Source organism: Kogia breviceps, chromosome 3, assembly GCF_026419965.1.
Source record: "Kogia breviceps isolate mKogBre1 chromosome 3, mKogBre1 haplotype 1, whole genome shotgun sequence".
Classification (NCBI taxonomy): Eukaryota; Metazoa; Chordata; class Mammalia; order Artiodactyla; family Physeteridae; genus Kogia; species Kogia breviceps.
Genome location: NC_081312.1, coordinates 31819185 through 31841885, shown reverse-complemented (window position 1 = coordinate 31841885; position 22701 = coordinate 31819185). Strand labels below are relative to the sequence as shown.

The 22701-nt window shown below is 38.3% G+C and overlaps 1 protein-coding gene across 8 annotated transcripts in view; it reads right to left on the bottom strand.

Moving 5' to 3' along the window:
* SYNJ2BP (synaptojanin 2 binding protein) overlaps positions 1 to 22701 on the bottom strand; it is a 59127-nt gene that overhangs the window by 29780 nt on the left and 6646 nt on the right. For 6 of the 8 annotated variants that reach the window (XR_010839505.1, XR_010839506.1, XM_067028259.1 and 3 more), the window contains exons 2-3: positions 21300 to 21371; positions 10645 to 10907 (exon numbers count right to left, since the gene is read on the bottom strand). Coding sequence is in view for 6 of the 8 variants with exons in the window: in XM_067028259.1 (XP_066884360.1) it covers positions 10645 to 10708 (64 nt within the window). In the remaining 2 variants the exon portion in view is untranslated. The remainder of the gene's footprint in view (positions 1 to 10644; positions 10908 to 21299; positions 21372 to 22701) is intronic. The other 2 variants (XM_067028258.1, XM_067028255.1) reach the window with 1 other exon arrangement.

The window sequence follows — 22701 nt, the reverse complement described above, 5'->3', positions numbered from 1 at the left end:
ACGTTGGCAAATGTTGGATGTGAGATAACTGGAACTGTCATACATGGCTGATAGAATTGTAAAATGACACACATACTTTGAAAAAGTTTGGCAGTTTCTTTTAAAGCTAAACACACACTTACCCATAAAACCGACCAAACCCACTCCCAATTATTAGGTATTTAACCAAGGCAAATTAAAACACATGTTTACACAAAGAGTTGCATATAATACTCACAGCAGATTTATTTTTAATAATCAAAACCCAGAAACCCAAAAGTCCATTAATAGGTAAATAGATAATCGTAATGTGGTATATTGTGGTATATTTACACAATGAAATACTACTCAGTAATAACAAATAAATGCATAGATGAGTGAAAGAAGATGTTAATGTGAATGAAAGTTGAAAGTTAAAAAGAACTGAAAAATGCTGATATAGAAGATGAAGTTTAAACTCAAAATCCTCATAACCTACCTTTCTAGCCAGCTTTGGACCCTCCCTGCTCTACACTATACAGTAACAACAAAATTTAATAATTGCCCTCACCAAAGAAGATATACAGATGTCAAATAAGCACATGAAAAGATGCTCCACATCGTATGTCATCAGGGAAATGCAAATGAAAACAACAATCAGATACCACTACTCACCTATCAGAATAGCCAAAATTCAGGACACTGATAACACCAAATGCTGGTGAGGATGTGGAGTTACAGGAACTTTCACTGACTGCTGGTGGGAATGCAAAATGGTACAGCCACTTTTGAAGATAGTTTGGCAGTTTCTTACAAAACTAAACATACTCTTACCATATTATGATCCAGCAATTGCGTTCCTTGGTATTTACCCAATGGAGTCAAAAACTTATGTCCACACAAAAATCTATGCATGGATATTTACAGCAACTTTATTCATAATTACCCAAACTTAGAGGAACCAAAACTCCTTCAGCAGATGAATGGATAAAGTGTAGTACATCCAGAAAATGGAATATTATTTAGCACTAAAATGAAATGGACTATCAAGCCATGAAAAGATGTGGGGATCCTTAAATGCATATTACTCAGTGAAAAAAGCCAATCTGGAAAGGTTACATACATACTGTATGATTTCAACTATATGACACTCTGCAAAAGGCAAAGATCAGTGGTTACTAGGGTTAGGAGGGAAGAGAGGGATATATAGGTGAAGCACAGAGGATCTAAGGTAGTGAAAATACTCTGTATGATACCATAATGATGGACATAGGTCATTATACATTTGTACATTCCCATAGAATGCACAACACCAAGAGTGAACCCTAATATGAACTATGGACTTTGGGTATTTACAATGTGTCAATCAATGTAGGTTCATCAATTGTAACAAACATACCACTCTGGTGGGGGATGTCAATAATGGGGGAGGCTATGCATATGTGGGGATGGGGGATATGGGAAATCTCTGTACCTTCTCAATTTTGCTGTGAAACAAAAACTGCTCTAAATAAATAAAGTCTTAATTAAAAAAAAAAATTACCACCTCCCTGCTTTTCACCCTCCACACACACAGACAGCTGTTCCATGTCTCCAAGATTTTCGATGCCTTCTTCCTTTTGCCTAGAAACACATTTCACTGAAATTACTTGTTTAATTAACTCTTTACACTACTGCAGTACTTATCAATAGTTCCAATGATGAATAAAGTTGCTATAAACATCCATGCACAGGGGACTGGCTTTTTTTCATTTTTGTATCCTCTGTGCCCACACAGTACCTAGGACACATACAAACCTCAGTTGGTGGCAAGCGACTGTTAAAGCCATTGGAAGTAACACCTAAGCCAGGAATTCCTAACATTTCTAATTCTGGGGAAATGCAGCAAGGTTAATAATGTCTCTGTGAGCCCCTAGCAGGCTTTTTCATAACCTGAAAAAGAAGGCACAAAAGAAAAGGAGGGGAAGCCCAATGTCCCTAAAATGCCTATGACATAGGTTACCCTGCCTTTCCTGGATGACTCAACTCTTGCTCCTCTGAAAACTATTTTCCACACAGCAGCAGTAATGACAGGCACCATTAAATTAATTAAATGAGTTATATTTGGTAAACTGCTTAGAAGAGTGCCTGATACAGAATCAACACTATAACTGTAAAACAAAACAAAACAAAACAAAACCCCCATTTAATTCTCACAACAAGTCTGAATAGGTGCTATTAATACTCTCATTTTATAGCTAAGGAAATCAAAGTATATAGAAGTGAGGTAACTTGCCCAAGGCACATAGCTAGTAACACAGGCATTCCGGCTCTTAATCACTATGCTCTACTGCTCACTGCAATTATATTAAAATTCAGTTCTCTTTGTATCCACAGTGCCTAGCACAGAAACTTGCCCTACGGTCATTGCTCAATAAATGTGTAGATTGAAAGAATGAATGAGTCATTCAAACAAGTGATTCAAAATGACTAGGCATCTTTTCACCCATAATTATTATATTCTCTGGAGACTCTCTGGTCCAAAGATGAAATATGTCAGTTGTTATTTGTTACTTCTCCCAAAAGAGAGTAACAAGACAAAGAGAGAAAGAGGGAAAATCTTAAACCTCAAAGAAAAAGAAAGACAGTGCAGCAACAAAAAATGTATTATGCCCATGGTCAGTCCCTGTCCATCCTGGTGCCCCCTCTGATGGAGGCGACAAAGAATATGTCCTGTGTGAATGAAAAATATATTGCCTGCAACACTGTAAACAAAGGTTGTTGCAGCCATCAAACCATCACAATATAGCTGCCCGTGACAGTGAGTCCTGAGGAAACTCAGGATGGAAACAGCATACATGCCATTAAACAAGTCAGCCACCACAGCCACCTCCAGTGATGTACCCTGAGGAGACTCAGGGTGAGAAAGCACAGGATACTGGCCCCAGATAGCTGAGGTGCATATCAAAGGAATGATTTCAATGAACCCAGACTTTTGCATCTTCCCATACACAGAAAAGCACTAAATTCCTTAACTTGAGATGTCTGGTTTTCTTTGTAACAGTAATCTTTTGATGTTCCGACTACCTGGTCTTTGTTGCAAAAACTATGTATCCTGGCTCCTCCCTTATCCCTTCAGAGCAGACTCTCATAACTATCTGAGAGGCTGCATCCCAGGCTTAAGTCCAGTTTTGTCTGCTAAATAAAACATAACTCTCGACTTTTAGGTTGTGCTTTTATTTTTTTCAGTCAATACCAACCAAAGATGTTTCAGGCAGTACATGCCAGGATGTACATCAGGGCCTCTTTTTATTGCTCCTAAGCTTCTCTTTCAAATATCTAGGTAGGCATTTGATCTACCTATTCCTGATCCCTCCAGAATTTGGCTTCCCCAGCTGGCTCTCCTGTGGACTTGATGGTTTATTGCAACCAAATTACAACTAGTTATACTAATTATCGTTTTAATTTGTTCTCTTTGTTTCCAAATTATCTGTGCTTTTTGTCTCTCTGCTGCACTATGACTTTGTTAATGTTACTAGCCATATTACTTATATCCTGTGTATTTTATAAGATTGTTGTCTCCTGCATTACCCCAGGCCCCCAACAAAATTAGTGATGTCTTAAGAGTTAAACCTATATAACTCTATATAGAATAATTGTAATAGTGCAACTCTAGGTATGGGAAGAAGCAACAAGGGAAAACATTTCCTGGATCATAATAAACTAGTAAGATGGGGGATCCAGAGAATTTTAAATTATCAACAGGGCCTAATCCAGAAATTGGCACCTTGAGTGGCATATCAACAGAATCTTTGCCTGATCTAGGAATGAGCCTTCCTAGCACTGTGGGACAAAAATCAGTCATGAAATGTCTCCCAATGGTCGAATTTATGACCAAGGGGAGGGACTGTGTGTGAAAAGTGTTGTCTGCCATTTTGGTAAACAAAGGATGTTGTAGCCATCAAGCCATCAAACTACAGCTGCTCCTGACAGTGAGCCCTGAAGGAACTCAGGATGGAGACAAAGGGGGTGACCCACTGCCAAGCCCTGAGCCACTGCAGACACACCCAGTGGTGCACCCTGAGGGGACTGAGGATGGGAAAGAACAGGATACTGGCCCTAGAGAGCTAAGGTATGTATCAAAGGAATGATTTCAATGAGCCCAGACTTGCATCTTTCCATACATAGAAAAGCCCTAAATTTCCTAACTTGAGATATCTGGTTTTCTATCATTAACGGTAATCTTTTGATGTTCTGACTACCTGGTCTTTGTCTCAAAACCCCTATATATTCTGGCTCCTCCCTTACCTCTTGGGAGCAGTCCCTCAGAGGCATCTGAGAGGCTGTCTCCTGGGCCTGAAGTCCTCAGAAAGAATGCCAAATAAAACATTTAGATTGCGCATTTTCTTCAGTCGACAGCATCCTTATTCTCTCACTCCAGGATAAGCCCTTTTGCAAGCACTGAATTTGTATGTCCAGTCTCTACTAGATCATGTCTCTACTTGCTCCCTTGCTTTCAAAACATTTCGATCTCTTAATTTTTGCCTGATATTACAATTTGTATCCTATCTGTTGCCCTCTTTTCAATTTTCTTTTATTCTGCTTCTTGCCCAATATATGGTAACCTGTACATAGCAACAGGCATGAAAACACCATAGTTTTGTACAAGGGGAGAATGACATTATCTAATTCGTTTCTAAGACACTTCCTAAAGGCATTGAATATTTCCTTTGGTCTTTTGTCTGAAATGTTCCACTGAGTCTGACTCTACTGGGAACATATCTTATGAAGGTCCATAAGTCTTTGGATATTCTACCTCTTGAGGATAGTTAGCACATACCTACCATAATTATCCTCCCACTGAACTGCAAAACTCTTAAAAATAGGGATCATTTCTTATTCATTATCCTAGTATCAATGATTCCTAATCATAGTGTACATAGTAAACACTAAATGAATATTTTTTAAAACAGTTTCCCTTTATTTCTGAGCCTCCTGAAACCAAGTTTGTTTTGATTCAATCAATCAAGTATAGACAGTTTTCCTCAATAAATAATTCTGCATTTACTCAAATACAATCATTGGCTACTTTGTTACCTAGTCACAGGGCTTTACAAAATGTTTCTATAGCTGAGCATCTATCAGCTTGCCTTTCTACTTCTATCTTGAAAAAATTCTTAATAAGATTTATCCTTGAAGCAATCTTTAGAGACACATTCTTTGTATCATATACTTTTCTCACTCTCTGTGTTTTTCCACTTATTCCATCTCCTTGTTTCTGGAATGTTAGTCAGTTTCCTACCATTATATCACATTATGACCAAACTGATTCTTCTCTCTTAAATTGTATTTAGTGGAGAACCTTGTTTATGACTTTTTGAAAGCTGAAATAGACCATGTTACTGGTTATCTTTATATAACATCCTATTATACTTTTCTGATATTCATCAATTTGCCTAGTCATTTCATGAACATTTACTGACCACTTTGTGTCATGTACCAGGCAAGGCATTAGGAAAACAAGAGATGAAATATATATCCTTTTAATCAGAAGAGTTCAGACTGAAGTAGAGGGAAGAGGAGACACAAGTAAGGAAGCAAATATAGAAATAACGCTATTTTCTTTATCTCTCTGTGTTCCCACAGGACTCTGTGATCCTTCTAGGATAGTTCAGAGCCTGGATTTTAAGTCACAAAGACCTGGATCCAATTTTTTTTTAAACACCTTTACTGGTGTATAATTGCTTTACAATGAACGGTGTGTTAGTTTCTGCTTTATAACAAAGTGAATCAGCTATACATATACATATATCTCCATATCTCTTCCCTCTTGCATCTCCCTCCCTCCCACTCTCTGTATCCCACCCCTCTAGGTGGTCACAAACCACTGAGCAGATCTCCCTGTGCTATGCAGCTGCTTCCCACTAGCTATCTATTTTACATTTGGTAGTGTATTCGTGTCCATGCCACTCTCTCACTTTGTCCAGCTTACCCTTCCCCCTCCCCATGTCCTCAAGTCCATTCTCCAGTAGGTCTGCGCTGGATCCAATTCTTAACTCTGCTACTTAAAGAGTTGTGTGATGAGAGTCAAGGTTTTCTCCTTTGCAAAATGGGATAATAACCATTTTATTTATTCCTTGTTGGGAGTAGATGAGACAAAGTGCTTAGTTTGGCAATACACTGACAGACAATAAATGGTGTCTGAGATTCCTAATAAGGGGGCATCTAGCCTGGGTAAAGAAGGCTTCCTGGAGGAGGTGACTCTTGAATCTTAATCAGTGAAAAGGAAGGGGAAGGAATCAAGATGGAATCTTAGAGGTTAAGTTTCCACACCAGCATTGAGACCTTTTCATAATCCAGTCTCTACCTATCTTAGCAACCTCTTTTCCCTTAACTCTCCTAAATGAACCCTTCCTTCTATCCAGGCTGGTTTATTCACTGATCTCAGAATATGCTTACTTATTTTCTTTTCTCTATTTCTTCTTAGGCCATCCCTGGTTGTGGCACTAGCCTAAAGCTTGTCTATAAGAGCAACGTAAGTTCCACCTTCTTGTAATTGATCAGTCTGGCCCCCACCCATGCCTCCATTCTTTCACCTTTTCTAGCACAGGGTTAGATTAACATACTTCCCTACACTCTTCCTTTGCCCTCCTATTACAACCATGCTCATCATAGTCCTTAACCATCTGCACCTTTGCACTGAGATTTAAGTTTTTACATGTGAATGTCATATCTCCATTGGAACATAAATTCAATGAGGGCTAGACTTCACATAGTCAAGAGAAAATAGGGCAAGGATATAGCACTTTATTCTCAGATCTATTTGGCATATGAAGGGTCAGAAAACTGTTAGCAACAGTCTCAGGGTTAAACACAAAGCACATGGCAGGTCTGTAGCGGCTTAAATGCTTGGACTTAATGAGGTTTCTTGTTTTTAGGTTCTCACCTTGATACGCTGTCAGGTCTGTCAATAGCAAACTATAAAAACTTTCCACTGTGGATTGTGTTAGTCATAAGATGCCTCAAATCATTCTGGAAATAAGGCATGATATAACAAAATAAAGGTCAGGAGAAAGGCTGGGAGCCAACTCCTTAGACATAGCTACTATACTAGGAGGTAGTATATGGAACACTATAATCAACAGATCTGGGTTAAATTCCTGGCTTTTGAAACTTACTGGCTTTAGAACTTGGGCAAATCCTTAACCTCTCTGAGAGACAATTTCCTCAATTAATAATGTGGATTAATCACCATTCACGGTGGTTGTGAAGAAAAAAAATATATATATATATAAAGTAATTAGCACACTGTCAGAAAGAGAATACCTCCTTAATTATTCATTATTAAAACATTGTATCAACCCATTACCCTCTGCAACTGCTTTAAAGAAAGTAGAAAAATAGAGATTCTGTTCCCTCTTTAAAGGTGGTAATTGGGAGCAACTTGCTGAAACTCACTGATAACTCAGTCCTGAACAAGGAATTCTAATACCCAACATGAAGTAGGGTTGTCTTTATGGCAAATATGTACCTGTTACAGTGAAAAAAAGCTAAATTAGATTCTTGTCATACTTCTTAGAGTAACTGAGTCTTTCCAACATTAAGAACTCTCAATTTGATAAAAGTGGGAGGCTTCACGACTATAATCAAACTGGATGCCCATAGAAAGAAAAGAGTGTTCCATAAAGAATAAAAAGTAAACTCTTCAAACCCTTGAGGGCATTTTATTTGAGATTGTGATTGATTCTTCAGAGCACCTACTGTTGGTTCAAGCTGGCAGGAACCATAAAACAACACATGGAATGGGCCAAAGAAAAATGAACTCTTCTAAGTGGAAGAAACTTACAAAGTCATCCAGCCTAAGCCTCTCCTTACACGGCTGAGCAAGTAGGCATAGGATAGATGCCAAGCTACGTACCAAGCTTCCTTTTGCCTCACCAGATACTCACTTCATTTTCATAATTTCCCCAAGATTTTATTTTCCTTGCAGTAAGCAAGATCAGACAGAATAGGCTCATTTGCCTTGAAAAATGGGCCCAAACACTGGAATTACCCAAGACTCTTGCCCCTGACAGAACACTAACACAAAAAGGCAAAAGTATATACATTCTTGCAGTTACCTGATTAAACTATCAGGTCCCTACAGAGGACGCTGTACTGAAACAAAGAGTGACAATGCTGCCTACAAACAGAAATGCATACTTGGAACTAGAGGCTTTTCATATTTCTTCTATAGAAAGAAAGAATGCTATGGGACTACCAAAATTAATGGAAGCTTCTAGTGGTGATAACTGACTTCTTCCCTATGTATCTTCATGATGGCACAGTGAGGAGGAAAAGCGGAGTTAGACTGTGAGACTTCTTAGGAATACCACATAGCAGGTAACTAGCTTTGGGAGGTGATAAACAGAAACTTGGAACCTCACTAAATGAACCAATCAAACTTCAAATGACTGTTTTTATCCAAGTTTGTGGCTCTACTCATCTAAACTTTTAAGTTTATCAACTTATATGAGTAAAACATGAAAATGCTTAGAAAAAATTAAAAGTCACTAGGTGAATAAATTCATTCATTTTTGAATAATGCATATACAAAACAGAAATTAAACAACTCTGAGGTGAGATATATTAGCATATACAATTATTCTTAATCAGTCCTTTGACGTTTGTGCTAATTCCAGTAATGCAGAAAAATGGTAACACTAGGAACTTCAGGTCTGCAAGATCAATAGGATCAGAAATTTCAGTGAATAGTGAGCTGAACATTAATCAACACTGTTATGTAAATACCAAAAATGGTGAAGTGATATTACACTAAACTTTTAAAATATTTAGTGACTGGAATATGCAAGAAAATATCAGAGTTCTGCTCTGCTCCAATCAGGAGATCCTGAAAATACTGTGGATACTGCAGCAAAAGGACCAAGTCAAAATATGTTAAATTCTTAAGCAAGAGACAAGAATCAAACTTCAAATCACATCACAAAAAAGCTAATGTAACAACTAGGGATATTTAGGCTGTAGAGGAAGAGACAAAACAGGAGAACAACCAGATGCCTTTAAATACTTGCAAGGCAATCAGAAAATGAACTACCATTGTTTCAGTTGGCCCTAGGAGAAGAACAAGTACCAATGGATGAAAAGTACAGAAAAACAGATTTTGGGTTAACAATAATTTTCCATGTTAGCCTCAAAAGTCAATAACCATTAACAGGGAGAGAAGGAAAAATTTACATAAAATAAGAAAAATGTACCTAAGAGACTTGGGAACACTGAATGAGCCTTTTTGACAAAAGTTTAGGAGATCATATGAAGCATGACATTAAACCCTGCAGATTAGCAATAAATTACACTCTCATAAGTAAAACTGATTTCCAATTTTTTTATAACAAGAAAGAAGACAAAGCATGGATGATTCAGAAAGTCATATTTTATGAAAAATAATCTATGAGTGGTGGTCAAGCTACTGCAAAATTCCAGATGGTAAAAGATGGACTGGTCTAAGTAGTGACAATGGAAACAGAAAGGAGTGAAAGATTATTTCCGATATAGCTCACAGTACTTGATGAGTTGTTGGAGACTCTTGAAATAACAGTACTTAGCAGGATTTACTGTGTTAACCTAACCATTTATCTACTAACAGTAAAAACAACAATAGTAGTGAACACACAGTGCTTAGCACACAATGTTCTAAATATTTTACATAGATTAACTGATTTCATTCTCATAACCACAGGAAGCACACTCTATTATCATGCACATTTTACATATGAGAAGTTAAGTCTAACGTCAGTAAAGTTAGTTAATAAATATCAAAGAACTAGTAAGAGGTTAGATACCATTTTTGGACCTACATAAGCCCAAAGCTAAAGCTCTGAATTGATACACTAGACAGCTGTAAAGGAAAGGCAACAAAAGCCAAAGTGGGCATCATGTAGTACTATTAAGAGCCTAGTGGAGTGAAGTGCATCAGGAGATAAGAGCACTGTAGGCGAAAGTAAGGATTTGGTAGTATCAGAAGCACATGACTGGCTTGTTGGAAGGAAGGAAGGGATGAAAAGGACCAAAGAAACACCTGCATTGAATCCAAATTCACAGAGATGGGTCCTAGGAATTAACCTTTAAAAAAAAAAAAAAAAAAAAAAAAAAAACCTTGGATAATTTTGAGGCGAAACCAGCTTTGGGAACATCTGTAGTAGATCTCTAAGGTCTCTTTCTGGTTTAACATTCCAGTTGACCGTCTAAATGAATTTCCCAGAAATGAAAGGAGGGAGGGATAGTAGCACCAAGAAAACGGCTATGCATTTACAGTCCACACCGTTTATGCTCCCAATTTTACTAAACTGTCTCTCATAGAAACAGGGATAGAGCAGGCAAATGGAAGGAAGGGTGTGGTGTTCACGGGTGCTGGCTAAAAAGCAGGCTTTCCCCCAGGATTTTCTAGTACCATTAGCAGAAAGAAACTCTTCCTGACTATAAATACATGTGGTAATCCGACTGCAAAATGAGGTTGACTCCTCAGATCCGTCTCAGGCTAACGCTGGATGCCAATATAGCCTTCTATGTGCTCACAGCGTTGCAGGAAATATCTCGGTTGGGGTCTGCCTTCTCCGAGGCCAAAAGAATCTGGCTCTGCATTAGAGGTGTCCGCTCTGCAATTACAGCCTCAAGTACCCTACTCCCAGCGATGATCACTTCTGCACATACCTGAGGGTCCTCTAGTGAGATTGATCTCCTCCTCAGTAACCAAGTAATCCACTCTTCCGTTCATATTTTACTCTTGTCTGGCTTCCCAACCTGGGTCAGCGAGGGCTCGCGCAGGCGAAGGTGAAAATCACCCCGTCGGTGGCCACAGAACCGTACTTTCGGTCTCAGTAGCCCCCGAACCGGAAGAGGAAGTCAGGAGAGCGGCGAGCGCCAGGAATGCTGGGAGTTGTGGTTCTGGCTGCCGCTCTGAAGCGTTATCTCACCTGGTGGTCAAAGCAAACTGAGGTGAGTAAGGAGCGCATTTCTATCCTGATTTACTATTCGGGGCGCAGTAGTGGTGGTGGTGGGGGGTGGGGGGATGGGGGAGCAGGTAGAGATAGGAAAGGTAAGAGACATAAATGAATTGATATTGTCAAGGAAAAATGAAAACTAAGATCTCCTGCCATCTCAGAAAATCTCACCGACTGTAGGAAAAAAATTATATTATTCCGTAAGCCCTGAACCAGACTGGGATGGGTGTCACAGGCAATTGCTAATGCGATTGCAAAGAAAGAAATCTCACCCTTTTTTATAGACAAGCAGATACAATCCATTACGTGCACGTTCTCATGTAAGAGTACTATGTAACCTCACCGGTTGCTGTACCTTCTTTGGTAGGTCACGCTTGGGGTAGCCATTTGTGTTCGTTAATTGCCATTATCGAAGGGAAAAAGAAAACTTTTCTATTTGTGACAAGAAGGTACTTTTAGCTTGGAGCAACGAGCCTAGGCTAACTTCTATGGTGCGAGGATATGGGGCACTATCTTCCTGGATATTTAGATTTCAAAGAGTTGGCTCCCAGGACCTTAAGAAAAACTTTACTGAGTTGTACCTGGTAAGAGGCTTGTTTAGCTTTTAAAAAGACTTATATACATATAAAAGAGACATAGGAAGGATTTATAATTACAAATTTGTTCAAGAAAATTCTCTATGAAAGGGGAGAGGGGTAAAGGTCTCTTCCTTTTGGTAACAGGGAAAACAGGGAAAATTCAATTTTTTTTTAAGTTCCTGCAGTAAGACTGGTAAACACAGTAGCTTCTGGTTTGATTATTTAATCTGAATTGGAATGCCTTAATTGGAATTGAACTTTTCAATCTTCCATCAATCCCTGTGGTCTGACTCCAGGTGGTTTCTCAAACCAGAAGCTACTGTGTTTATCAAACAAAACAAGAAAGAGGCAGATTCAGCAGGAAGGCGTCTTATTTGCCAATCCTAAGAGAAGTTAATATGGAATAGTGGAAAGAACACAGGAGGTGATGTTAGAAGACCTGATCTCAAGTTTCAGCTCCATCTTCCAGTTGTCTGGCTTTGATCGGGTAACCTAATATCTCCCAACTGTGTTTCCCCATCTTAAAAAGGGCATAATAGATCTTTAAAATGTTTTTGAAATGAGTAAATGAGATGAAAATTTTAAAAATGACTTCTCAACTTCAAACTCAGATTCATGCCATCCTCAACTTCCAGCCCTCCTCAACACGTGTTAGTTGAATGAGTGAATAAAGTGATCATAATGAAAAACAAAGTATGATAAGTGAAAAAAAAATGTAAGTAAGTGATATTGGAATGCCAAGAGAGAGGACATCAGATAGAAATGGGAAAAGAAAATCAAGAAACTCATTAATGAAGAAATTTTGAAGAAAAATATAAGTTTCTTGTAGACTATGTGGGGGTGGAGGAGTCACTACTCTGCACCTGGGAAGATTGCCCTTTTCACCTGATCCCTCAGTTTCAAAAGAAACACAAAGAGCAGTAAAAGAAAAAAGGTCACCAAAGAAGTCTAGGAAGTGCTGGTAATAAGTGGAGTGACAGATAAGGCATGTAAATTGTCTTTATACCTTAATGTAAGTATAGTTTTTAAGAATGAGGAAACTTGAGCTTCCCTGGTGGCACAGTGGTTGAGAGTCCGGCTGCCGATGCAGGGGACACGGATTCGTGCCCTGATCCAGGAAGATCCCACATGCCACGGAGCGGCTGGGCCGTGAGCCATGACCGCTGAGCCTGCGCATCCGGAGCCTGTGCTCCGCAACGGGAGAGGTAGCCACAATTACGGATATTCCTTTATTGTTCCTAGCTTTAACAGGAATGCTCTTAATGTTTCTCTATTAAGAATATTTAATATGATTACTGCTTGTTAAAGAGAATTCAACAAGGTAGTTAGATCAACACCCAAAAATCAAAGGGCATGGATCCACATACAAAATCAGTAGTTCCTTTATGCAAGTAAAAACCAATTAGAAAATGTAAGAGAAAGAAGAATACATAGCCAGAATAGTCTCATCTATTTAGAAAATTAAATTCATAGCTAAAAACATTTTGAAAAAGAAAACAAGATGCCCAGATGGTTTCATTGGCAAATTCTATAAAATATTTAAGGAAGAAGTAACATCAATTCTACATAATCACTTCCAGAAAATAAAAAAGAGGAAACACTTCCCAATTCATGTTATGAAGTCAACATTATCCCAATACCAAAACCAGACTGTTGGGGAGGAACAGTTTTCCCTTCTTCCCTTATAGGGTCGTTGGCTAGTTTAATAATTAAATTGACATAAAACAAATTTAACAGGAGAAAAACGTTTAATTATGTATGTATGGGAGCCCCACAAACACATGAGACTCACAGGCAGTCAACTTAGACTTATATGCCATCCTGAGCTAAGTGGGTAGGGGTCTGGGGCTTCAAAGAGGAAGCAGATAATCCACAGGAAGATGAGAAGACCAAATGTTTGGTAAACAAACGTTTCCATGCCATGCAGATAAGTCCTTCTGATATAAAAAGTTCTCTCATAATAGCTATCTTCCTGGTATAGGCTTCCTACCTAAATCCTTTTGGGCAGTTAAGGAAGAGATAAAAAGCTTTTCCTGAGTCTGTTGGGTCATAATTACCTTCAGCTTAAAACAATCCACATGCCAAAGTGGCACATTTTGGGGTGGTGTATTCTGCTCCCCATCAAGACCAAAACAGTAGAAGGAAAAAAAAAAAAAATCTGTAGACCACAACAGTCTCTAGTGCAACATCTAGTGGAAGAGTAAGACTACAGCTCCCAAACTAATGGAACAACAGCAAAATAATAAAATGTTATTAATCCAAAAGAGAACAACAACAACAGGACAGAAGTAATTATAACAATAGCACATAAAAGGAAGGCATATTTAAGCCCAAATATATTTTAAACATATATTTAATGAGCCAATTAAAAAACAAAACTATTAAAACATTTTCTGTTTATAAGGGATATACCTAAAACTTAAGTTTACAGAAAGGTTGAGATTAAAAAGAAAGCTGGTGAAGCCATATTAATATCCAACAAAATAGGTTGTAAGGGGAAAAAGCATTATTACCACGTAAAGTTTCATTACAATGAAAATTCAATTCACCAAGAGGACATAATAATTCTGAAATTATATGTACCTAATACCACCGTGAAATAGGCAGTCATAATGAGAGATGTTAACACAATTCTCTTGGTAAGAGAACAGATATAAAAAGTCAAAAACACAGAAATTTGAAAAAACACAAATAACAAACCTGACCAAATGGATGTATAAACTTTTAGTATGTACCCAACAACATACTTTTATTATGTACCCAACAGCATACATCATTCATACAAACTGATCATGTGTTAGGTCATAAAGCCAGTCTCAACAAATATCAAAAGAAAGAACTCAATGAAAATTTTCTTTGATTACAACACACTCAAGTTAGAAATCAATAAAACATAGAAACTAGAAAATTCCCTATGTTTATAAGTTAAGGAAAAACACTCCTAAATAGCTCATGGATAAATAAAAACCAATTTAATTTGATTGATTATGAACATATTACATATTAAAACTTTCATGACATAGCCATGGCCATGCTTAAAAGGAAATTCATCACATTACAAGCATATATGACAAAAGAAGATGGAATTAATCATCTTCTTAATCGCAGTTTCGACAGTCAGGATGTCTTTGGTTTATGATTCTCTGCCCAGGCAGTCCATGGCTCAGGGGTCTGTGAGCTAATCTTGCCCTAGAGAAACAACCTGAGTTTCTACATTAATGATGATATCTATAATAGCAATTTTAGTACATTAATGATGTTACTAACAACAGCAATTTTTTAGTCATCTGACTCTGGTTGATTAGTGTTCAGTTAGCTCAAGATTGAGGTCAGATGGGACAAGAAAGGGAATAGAGTTCTGGATAGAGAGATTAATCAAACTCAATACAGGAACTTTTAGGGGGACTCAGTTTCATCATCACGAAAAATTCAAATTCACCACATAATTAGGTAACAATTCATAACACACTCACCAAAATAGCTTTAAAAAACAAAATGAGGAAAAATACCGCAACCTATAATAGCAAGTATTTGGAGCCTGGGGAACAAACAACTAACTGTTGGCAGTGTTGACTGAAAGAAAAACGCACAATACAAGAGCTCTTGGTTGAGTATCCAGTGTCTCATTGAGGACTATAGCCCAGGAGACAACCTCCCAGATAGATCTGAAGAGCTGCTCTGAAGAGGTAGGGGAAGAGGCTAGTATATATATATATAGTATATATATGGCTAAGGAATACGTGCAATCAAGCATACATCTCAGTAGAAGGTTATTGCTAGTCATAAGGAAGAGACATCTCAGTTAATGATTTTAGTGCTCTTCTGAGTATGGGAAGATGCAAGAATCCAGGTTCATAAAAAATTTTTTCCAAAATATATCTAACTAAGGGCGTGTTTTGCCTGTTTTGCCAAAGCAGAGTGTCTCATCCTGTTCTTTGTCCTGAATTCCTTTCAGGGTGTATTGTAAAGTCAGTGATTGTAGTGGCTAATGACTTGATCCCTAGGCGGCAGGAGACAGATGGGCCCCAGGATGAGCAGCTTGAGACTGTCCCATTGGGGGACAGAAGCAAGGAGGAGCTGAGCCCTGCCCAGATAAAAGATAAAGAGACCACATATTTCTCATTCTCGAGGTCAAGGAGACCTTCCGGACTATGCATGCGCAGAAAGGCTCCTCGGGGGTCAAAAAGGGAGGGGGCGTCACCCCATAGTAAGTGATGTCAACCTACCCATAGCCCTCTATGCTAGAATCCATCTTGGCTAAGAGATGTGCGTGCACACAGGGGAGGACCCTGAGATAAACAAATATGGACTAAGAGCCAGGCAACGGCAAGATGACTGGCCAGAGGAAACCCAGAAGAAATGCCCCACGTAAGTGATTCAAACTACCACAAGGGCGCGACTCTTTCTCTGAGTCCACCTGTGTTAAGCTTTTTCACACATACTCTTTTTCCTCCTAATAAACACTTTATTTGTTTCACTACTTTCCATCTCTTTGTGGAAATTCACTTCTACAAAGCTGACTGGCCACTGGCCTAGTGGCTAGGATTCACCACTCTCACTGCCACAGCCTGAGTTCAGTCTCTGGCCAGAAAACTGAAATCCTCCTTCAAGCCACTGCAATCCAAGGCCACCCAAGATCACCTACGGAACTGGATGGAGGACGACATTCTTTGTTTTAAAGCAGCAGTGTAGAATGTGAAGGGAAGCAGAATATGACACTCCAAAATATGTCTCTTTGGCATAAGGATTATCTTGAGCTGATTGTCTTTAGGAAACACCAGACACGCAAGCTCTGAAAACCAGTACAGGTTTCCCTTTTGTGAGGGACACATACATTTATAAAGGAAATCTCCATTTATAAGTGTCTCCCTTTTAGTACCAGGAAGAGAAGGATGATTCTAAATCACAAGAAACTTCTACCAATCGAGAAGGCACCCACTTAAATCTGTGTAACAACCTTACCCTTTTACTGTGTTTTTCCCAGTAACCTCTCATAACTGCCCTCCCCCTCCAACATCCTTATTCTGTCTTTAGATAGTATTTAAGGTGATAGTGGGGAAAGTTTTACTCACGTTTCCTGGGTATCTCCCATGTATACAAGAGGTATACATGTTATTAAACTTCTGTTTGTTTTTCTCTTGTTAATCTGTATTTTATTACGGAAGGATCTCAGCCAAGAATGTAGAAGGGTAAAGGGAAAATTATTTTTTCTCCCCTACAACTGATTCAATCATTCTGAAAAACAGTTTGGAAATTATCAAATAAAGGTGATAATCCAGCAATTCCTTTCTTGTACACATGCAGCAAGAAAAATATACAAGAATGTTCACAGCAACATTATTTTCACTAACCAAAACTGCCAAGCAACCCAAATGTCTAAGAGTAAAATGGATAAATAAATTACGGTATAATTAGTAGAATACCATACAGCAATGAAAAGATCATGGGGTCAGCAATTATGGCCCATGGACCAAATCTAGTCTAATATCCATTTTTGTCAGTAAAGTTTTATTTGAACACAGCCATACTCATTTGTTTTTGTCCATGGCTGCTTTTGTGATACAACACCAGATTTCAATAGTTGTGAAAGAGTGTAGCTCACAAAGCCTAAAACACTTACTACCTGGCTCCTTACAGGAAAAGCTTGCTGACCCTTAATTTAGAGCTAAAATAGAGATGAATTTCACATACATAACACTGGGGGGAGAAAAAGACAATCAACACAATGATAAGGCAACCTACTGAATGAAAGAAAATAAGTGCAAATCATATAACTCATAAAAGGTTAATATCCAAAATACATAAAGAACTCTTACAACTCAGTAACAACCCCCCCAAAAAAATATGCTTAAAAAATGGGCAGAGGATCAGAACATTTTTCCAAAGAAGACATACAGATGACCAACAGGTAGATGAAAAGATGCTCAACATCACTAATCATCAGGAAAATGCAAATCAAAACCACAATGAGATATCACCTCATACTTGTTAGAATGGCTATTATCAAAAGGACAAGAGATGACAACTGATGGAGAGGATGTGGAAAAAGGGAGTCCTTGTGCGCTGCTGGTGGGAATATAAATTGGTACAGCTACTATGGAAAACACTATGGAAATTCCTGCAAAAAATGGAAAATAGAGTTTGGCCCAGGAATTTCACCTCTGGGTATTTATCTGAAGGAAATGAAATCACTATCTTGAAAAGGTATCTGCACCCCATGTTCACCACAGCATTATTCACAGTAGTCAAGACATGGAAACAACCTAAGTGTCCATTGATGGGTAATGGATAAAGAAACTGTGATGTGTATATACAATGGAATATTATTCAGCCATAAAAAAATGAAATCTTGCCATTTTTGACAATAGGGATGGACCTCTCCATTTGACAACAGGATTATGCTAAGTGAAATAAGTCAAGCAAAAAAAGACAAATTTTGATTTCACTTACATGTGAAACCTGAAAAACAAAACAAATGAACAAACAACAAAACAGAAACAGAGTCATACATACAGAGAACAAACAAGTAGTTGCCATAGGGAAGGGGTGAGGGAGGAGGAGAGAAATAGATAAGAAAATTAAGAGTTACAAACTACCAGTTACAAAATAAATGAGTTACGGGTATGAAACATACAGTGTGGGGAATACAGTCAGTAATGATCTCACTTGTATGTGGAAATTAAAAAAACACACAAACAAAAAAACCAAGCTCACAGATACAGAGAACAGACTGGTGGTTGGTACTGTAATTATTCTGATTTTTATTAACTGAATCCTAAAAAACATGGTCATATTTACAATGTTAAAAATTAAACAAGCACTATTTCTTTACAAACTACAACAGTCAAGCAAAGGTTTAAAAAAAAAGACTGTTAATGGTCAGGATTACAATGCACTTAATTGTACACTTAAATCATATTACTTGGAGTGATGCAAAAGCAGATAATCTACTATGGTGGATCCACAGTTGTTAGCATTACGAGTCAGGAGAAAAAAAAAGCAACAGCCATAACGAAGGCAGATGAGCCATGTCATATCTATTTCACACTAGAAATTGAAAGCTATTGCTTTCAGCTTATTTGTTTAAGCCCACCTCATGAGTTCTGTACTTTCCTTTCAACCTTCCATACCCTTGACTGAAAAGCAGGAATTTTTACATCCTGGGACACTGGATTTTCAGTCCTAAAATCAGGACAGCTCCAGGCAGCCTAAAACAGCTGGTCACTCTGAATCAATACCCTCTTTTTCCAACCTCCTCAAAACTTCTCAGCTGTACTTATCCTTGATCTTTCTTAAATGAATTTGTCCTCTCAACCACAGTCTTAACCCCCAGCCCTTGACCTCAGCAATCTTTCCCTCGACTCCTCCTTAATCTCAACCTCTCAACCCTTGTACCAACTGTCAGCCTCAACCAATCTTACCTTCTCAATTCCTCTCAAATTTAATCCACCTTACCCTCTCAACCTTATTTGAACTCAACCTCACCTAAACACTGACTCTTGACTTCACCTGAGTCTGACTTCTCAACATCAACCAACCTGCACATCTCAATCTCAGTAGGGCTTGTTCTCTGATCCTTCTCACCTCAACTTTGTCCTCTCAGCTTCCTTCCATAGACCTTGACCAATCTCATACTCTTAACTTCAATCAACCTCACTTCTCCCAACTTTATTCTCTTTACTTCGACCCCCTCGTCTAGACCTCTTCTGTTACTGCTATCTCCCTCACTCTCTCTTGCTACAAAAATTTACCCAGTCCTCAAAACCAAAGCCTCAAGTCCTCTGATATTTATTGAGGTTTTAATATCATATATGTCACTATCAATTTGCTGCTAAAAATTTTTCTGGAACCCGTTCATTTCTATCTTCATTGCAAATGTTTTATTTCAGATTCCATTATTGTTCATCTATACTACTGCCAAAGTGTCTTAACAGGTCTCTGCATCTCCACTTGAAACAACCTCTTCCCTCCTATCTTGCTCCCCCAATCTCCCTTCCATGTTAGCCACTCTGTGTTATATAATACTAATCAGTTCCATCATTTAGCTAACTCTTACTCATTCTTAACCTTAATTCAAAGGTTGATACCTCCAGCAGTCCTTCTCTGATACCCCTTTCCCAAGTCTAAACCGTATACCTCTCCTTGAAGTTCTAGTAATGTTTTACACAGAGTTCCAATATAGCATTTCACTGGGCATTGTTATATTGTGTGTTTGGATACATTTTCATATTAGATGTCTCCCAGCCTTGATGATGAGATAAGCTTTATAAGAACCAGTTTCTTGAATCTTTATCTATAGGATCTAACACATGATAAACACATGACAAATATTCAATTATTTTTCAAATATGTACATGACATCCCATTTCCAAAAGTCAGATTATTATAGCTTTCATCTTAAAGCAAAAGGGAAAAAAATCCTTAATAAAATAATTGGAATGCTAACAGAAACTTTAAAACAAAGTTATAATTGCTCTATTACCTCATAGAAAGTATATATTCCTTTTAAATTTACTATGTTTTCTAATACCTACTGTCTTTAAGACTAGCTAGCATTGGTATTTCTCTTAAACCATAAAATTAACTGAAAAAATTAAATAGGCCTTTAATACTCTCCCACCAACATTACTGAGGTCTGCTAATGAAATACAGCTGACCCTTGAAAACAAGAGTTTGAACCTCGGGGGTCCACTTATACAAGGATTTTCCTCAATAAATAACAGTTGGCCTCCCATATGTGCAAGTTCTGCATCCATGTATTCAAACAACTGCAGATCATGTAGTACTGCAGTATTTATTTTAAAAATTCCCAAGATATGGGAGCAGCCTAAGTGTCCATCAATAGATGAATGGATAAAGAAGATGTGTGTCAGACCTACTAGAGCATGGACTTGAGGATATGGGAAGGGGGAAGGGTAAGCTGTGACAAAGTGAGCGAGTGGCGTGGACATATATACACTACCAAACGTAAAATAGATAGCTAGTGGGAAGCAGCCGAATAGCACAGGGAGATCAGCTCAGTGCTTTGTGACCACCTAGAGGGGTGGGATAGGGAGGGTAGGAGGGAGGGAGACGCAAGAGGGAAGAGATATGGGAACATACGTATATGTATAACTGATTCACTTTGTTGTAAAGCAGAAACTAACACAGCATTGTAAAGCAATTATACTCCAATAAAGATGTTAAAAAATAATAACTGTAAATGGAAAGTAACCTTTAAAAATTGTATAAAAAAATTCTTAAAAGAGCCCAAAGATCATATATCAATCTTTTTTTTTTTTTTTTGTGTGTGTGTGTGTGTGTGGTATGCGGGCCTCTCACTGTTGTGGCCTCTCCCGTTGCGAAGCACAGTCTCCGGACGCGCAGGCCCAGTGGCCATAGCTCACGGGCTTAGTTGCTCCGCGGCATGTGGGATCTTCCCGGACCAGGGCACGAACCCGTGTCTCCTGCATTGGCAGGCAGATTCTCAACCACTGCGCCACCAGGGAAGCCCTATCAATCTTTTTTTTAACATCTGTTTGTATTATTTTTATTTTATTTATTTATTTTATTTTATTTTTTGGCCTCACCATGCTGCATGTGGGATCTTAGTTCCCCAACCAGGGATCGAACCCATGCCCCCTGCGTTGGAAGCACAGAGTCTTAACCACTGGACCACCAGGGAAGTCCCCATGTATCAGTCTTAAAAAGCAAGATAAAACTCAAGACAGCTTAGTTTACTGAGTATTTATGTCTCATAAACCAGAACATACATGTACATATGTCAAACTCCAATGACAATTCTTACTTTAACCTTCGCAGAATCGTAACGGATTTGTGAAAACTCACGAAGACCAATAGAACCCCCAACAATCAGCAACTGAAACAAGACAGGGAAACAATTAAACAAAATAGAAGGGCAGAATTCAGTCTATCTATACATTACTTATCTGAACACCAACAGTGGCAGATTATATAAAATCCTATAGATTATTTTCCCTGGTGAGTTACCATTCATCTTTTCACAGTAGATATAGTACACACTATCACTGGGAAACATTTTAGCACATGAGCAAATACCAAAATCATTACCCCCTACCTGTACTTGACCTTATGATTTAAATATCACCATCACAAGCATTATATTAGTTGATTCTTACCAAAGACCTATGAGCTAAGGGAAAAAAGTACACTTAATAGATGAGGAAATAAAAGCACAGCCAACTAAATGACTTGCCCATGACTGCAATGGGTAAATCCAGGAATAAAATCCTGGCCTTGCTTCTTCAAGACTAGAATTCTTTCAATTTTATGATTTTGCAAAATAGGCCAACTAGAGAGCATTTTTCTCCATTTTCTATCCAAGCGATAAAACAATCTCATGAAATGTGTTCCCCTTCTCAGTATGTGGTGTACCTTAAAAGAGCCCATGAATTGCCATTGCTGCTTTAGCATCCCCTACGATAGTCTAATGGGCTTTACTCTCATCCTAAAGCTGTAAAAGTCTAGAAATCTGGGAAAAAATTAAGTTTGATCCCTACCATCAATATATTAATATTACCAATTAAAGTAATACAAACAGATAAAAACACTGTAAAATATAAAATTCCATAATTTTGAAGTTGGAATACCGACAAAACCTTGAGGCTATGAATTAAAAAACCCAATAAATCTGACCACATAAAAATTTAGTCTCTTACCTGCAAATAAATGAAATAAGAATGACATCAAATCAAAAGACAACAAACCAGGAAAAATATCTGTTATATATAACCAGCTAATATTTCCAATGTCAATATGTAATCATTCTTTGTATAAGTAAAGTAATTTTTTGTCACTTGGTTTCAATGAAAATGAGACATGCTGGGTCCTGGGACCTGGGACCTAGGACCCTTTGCTGCAGTGCTTGCACGTGGACAAACTTCTCCTCCAGCAACAAAATGCAAAGAAAGTATAAGGGACTAAAAATTACTGCAAGCGTGCACAGTTGGGGCAAATTATGCACAACAAGTTACAAAAAGACCAAAAACCCAACTGCCACTTCTGAAGAGCCGGGAGCAAAAACAGGGTGTCAGGAGTAAAAGCAGGGTACTGCACGTGCTCAGCACCACAAAGGGGTGGGCAGACCACGTAAGCCACCCCTATAGCCCCACCCATGGACGCATCCATACGCTCACCGCATATAAGGAATCAGCTGGCCCCCACTCTAG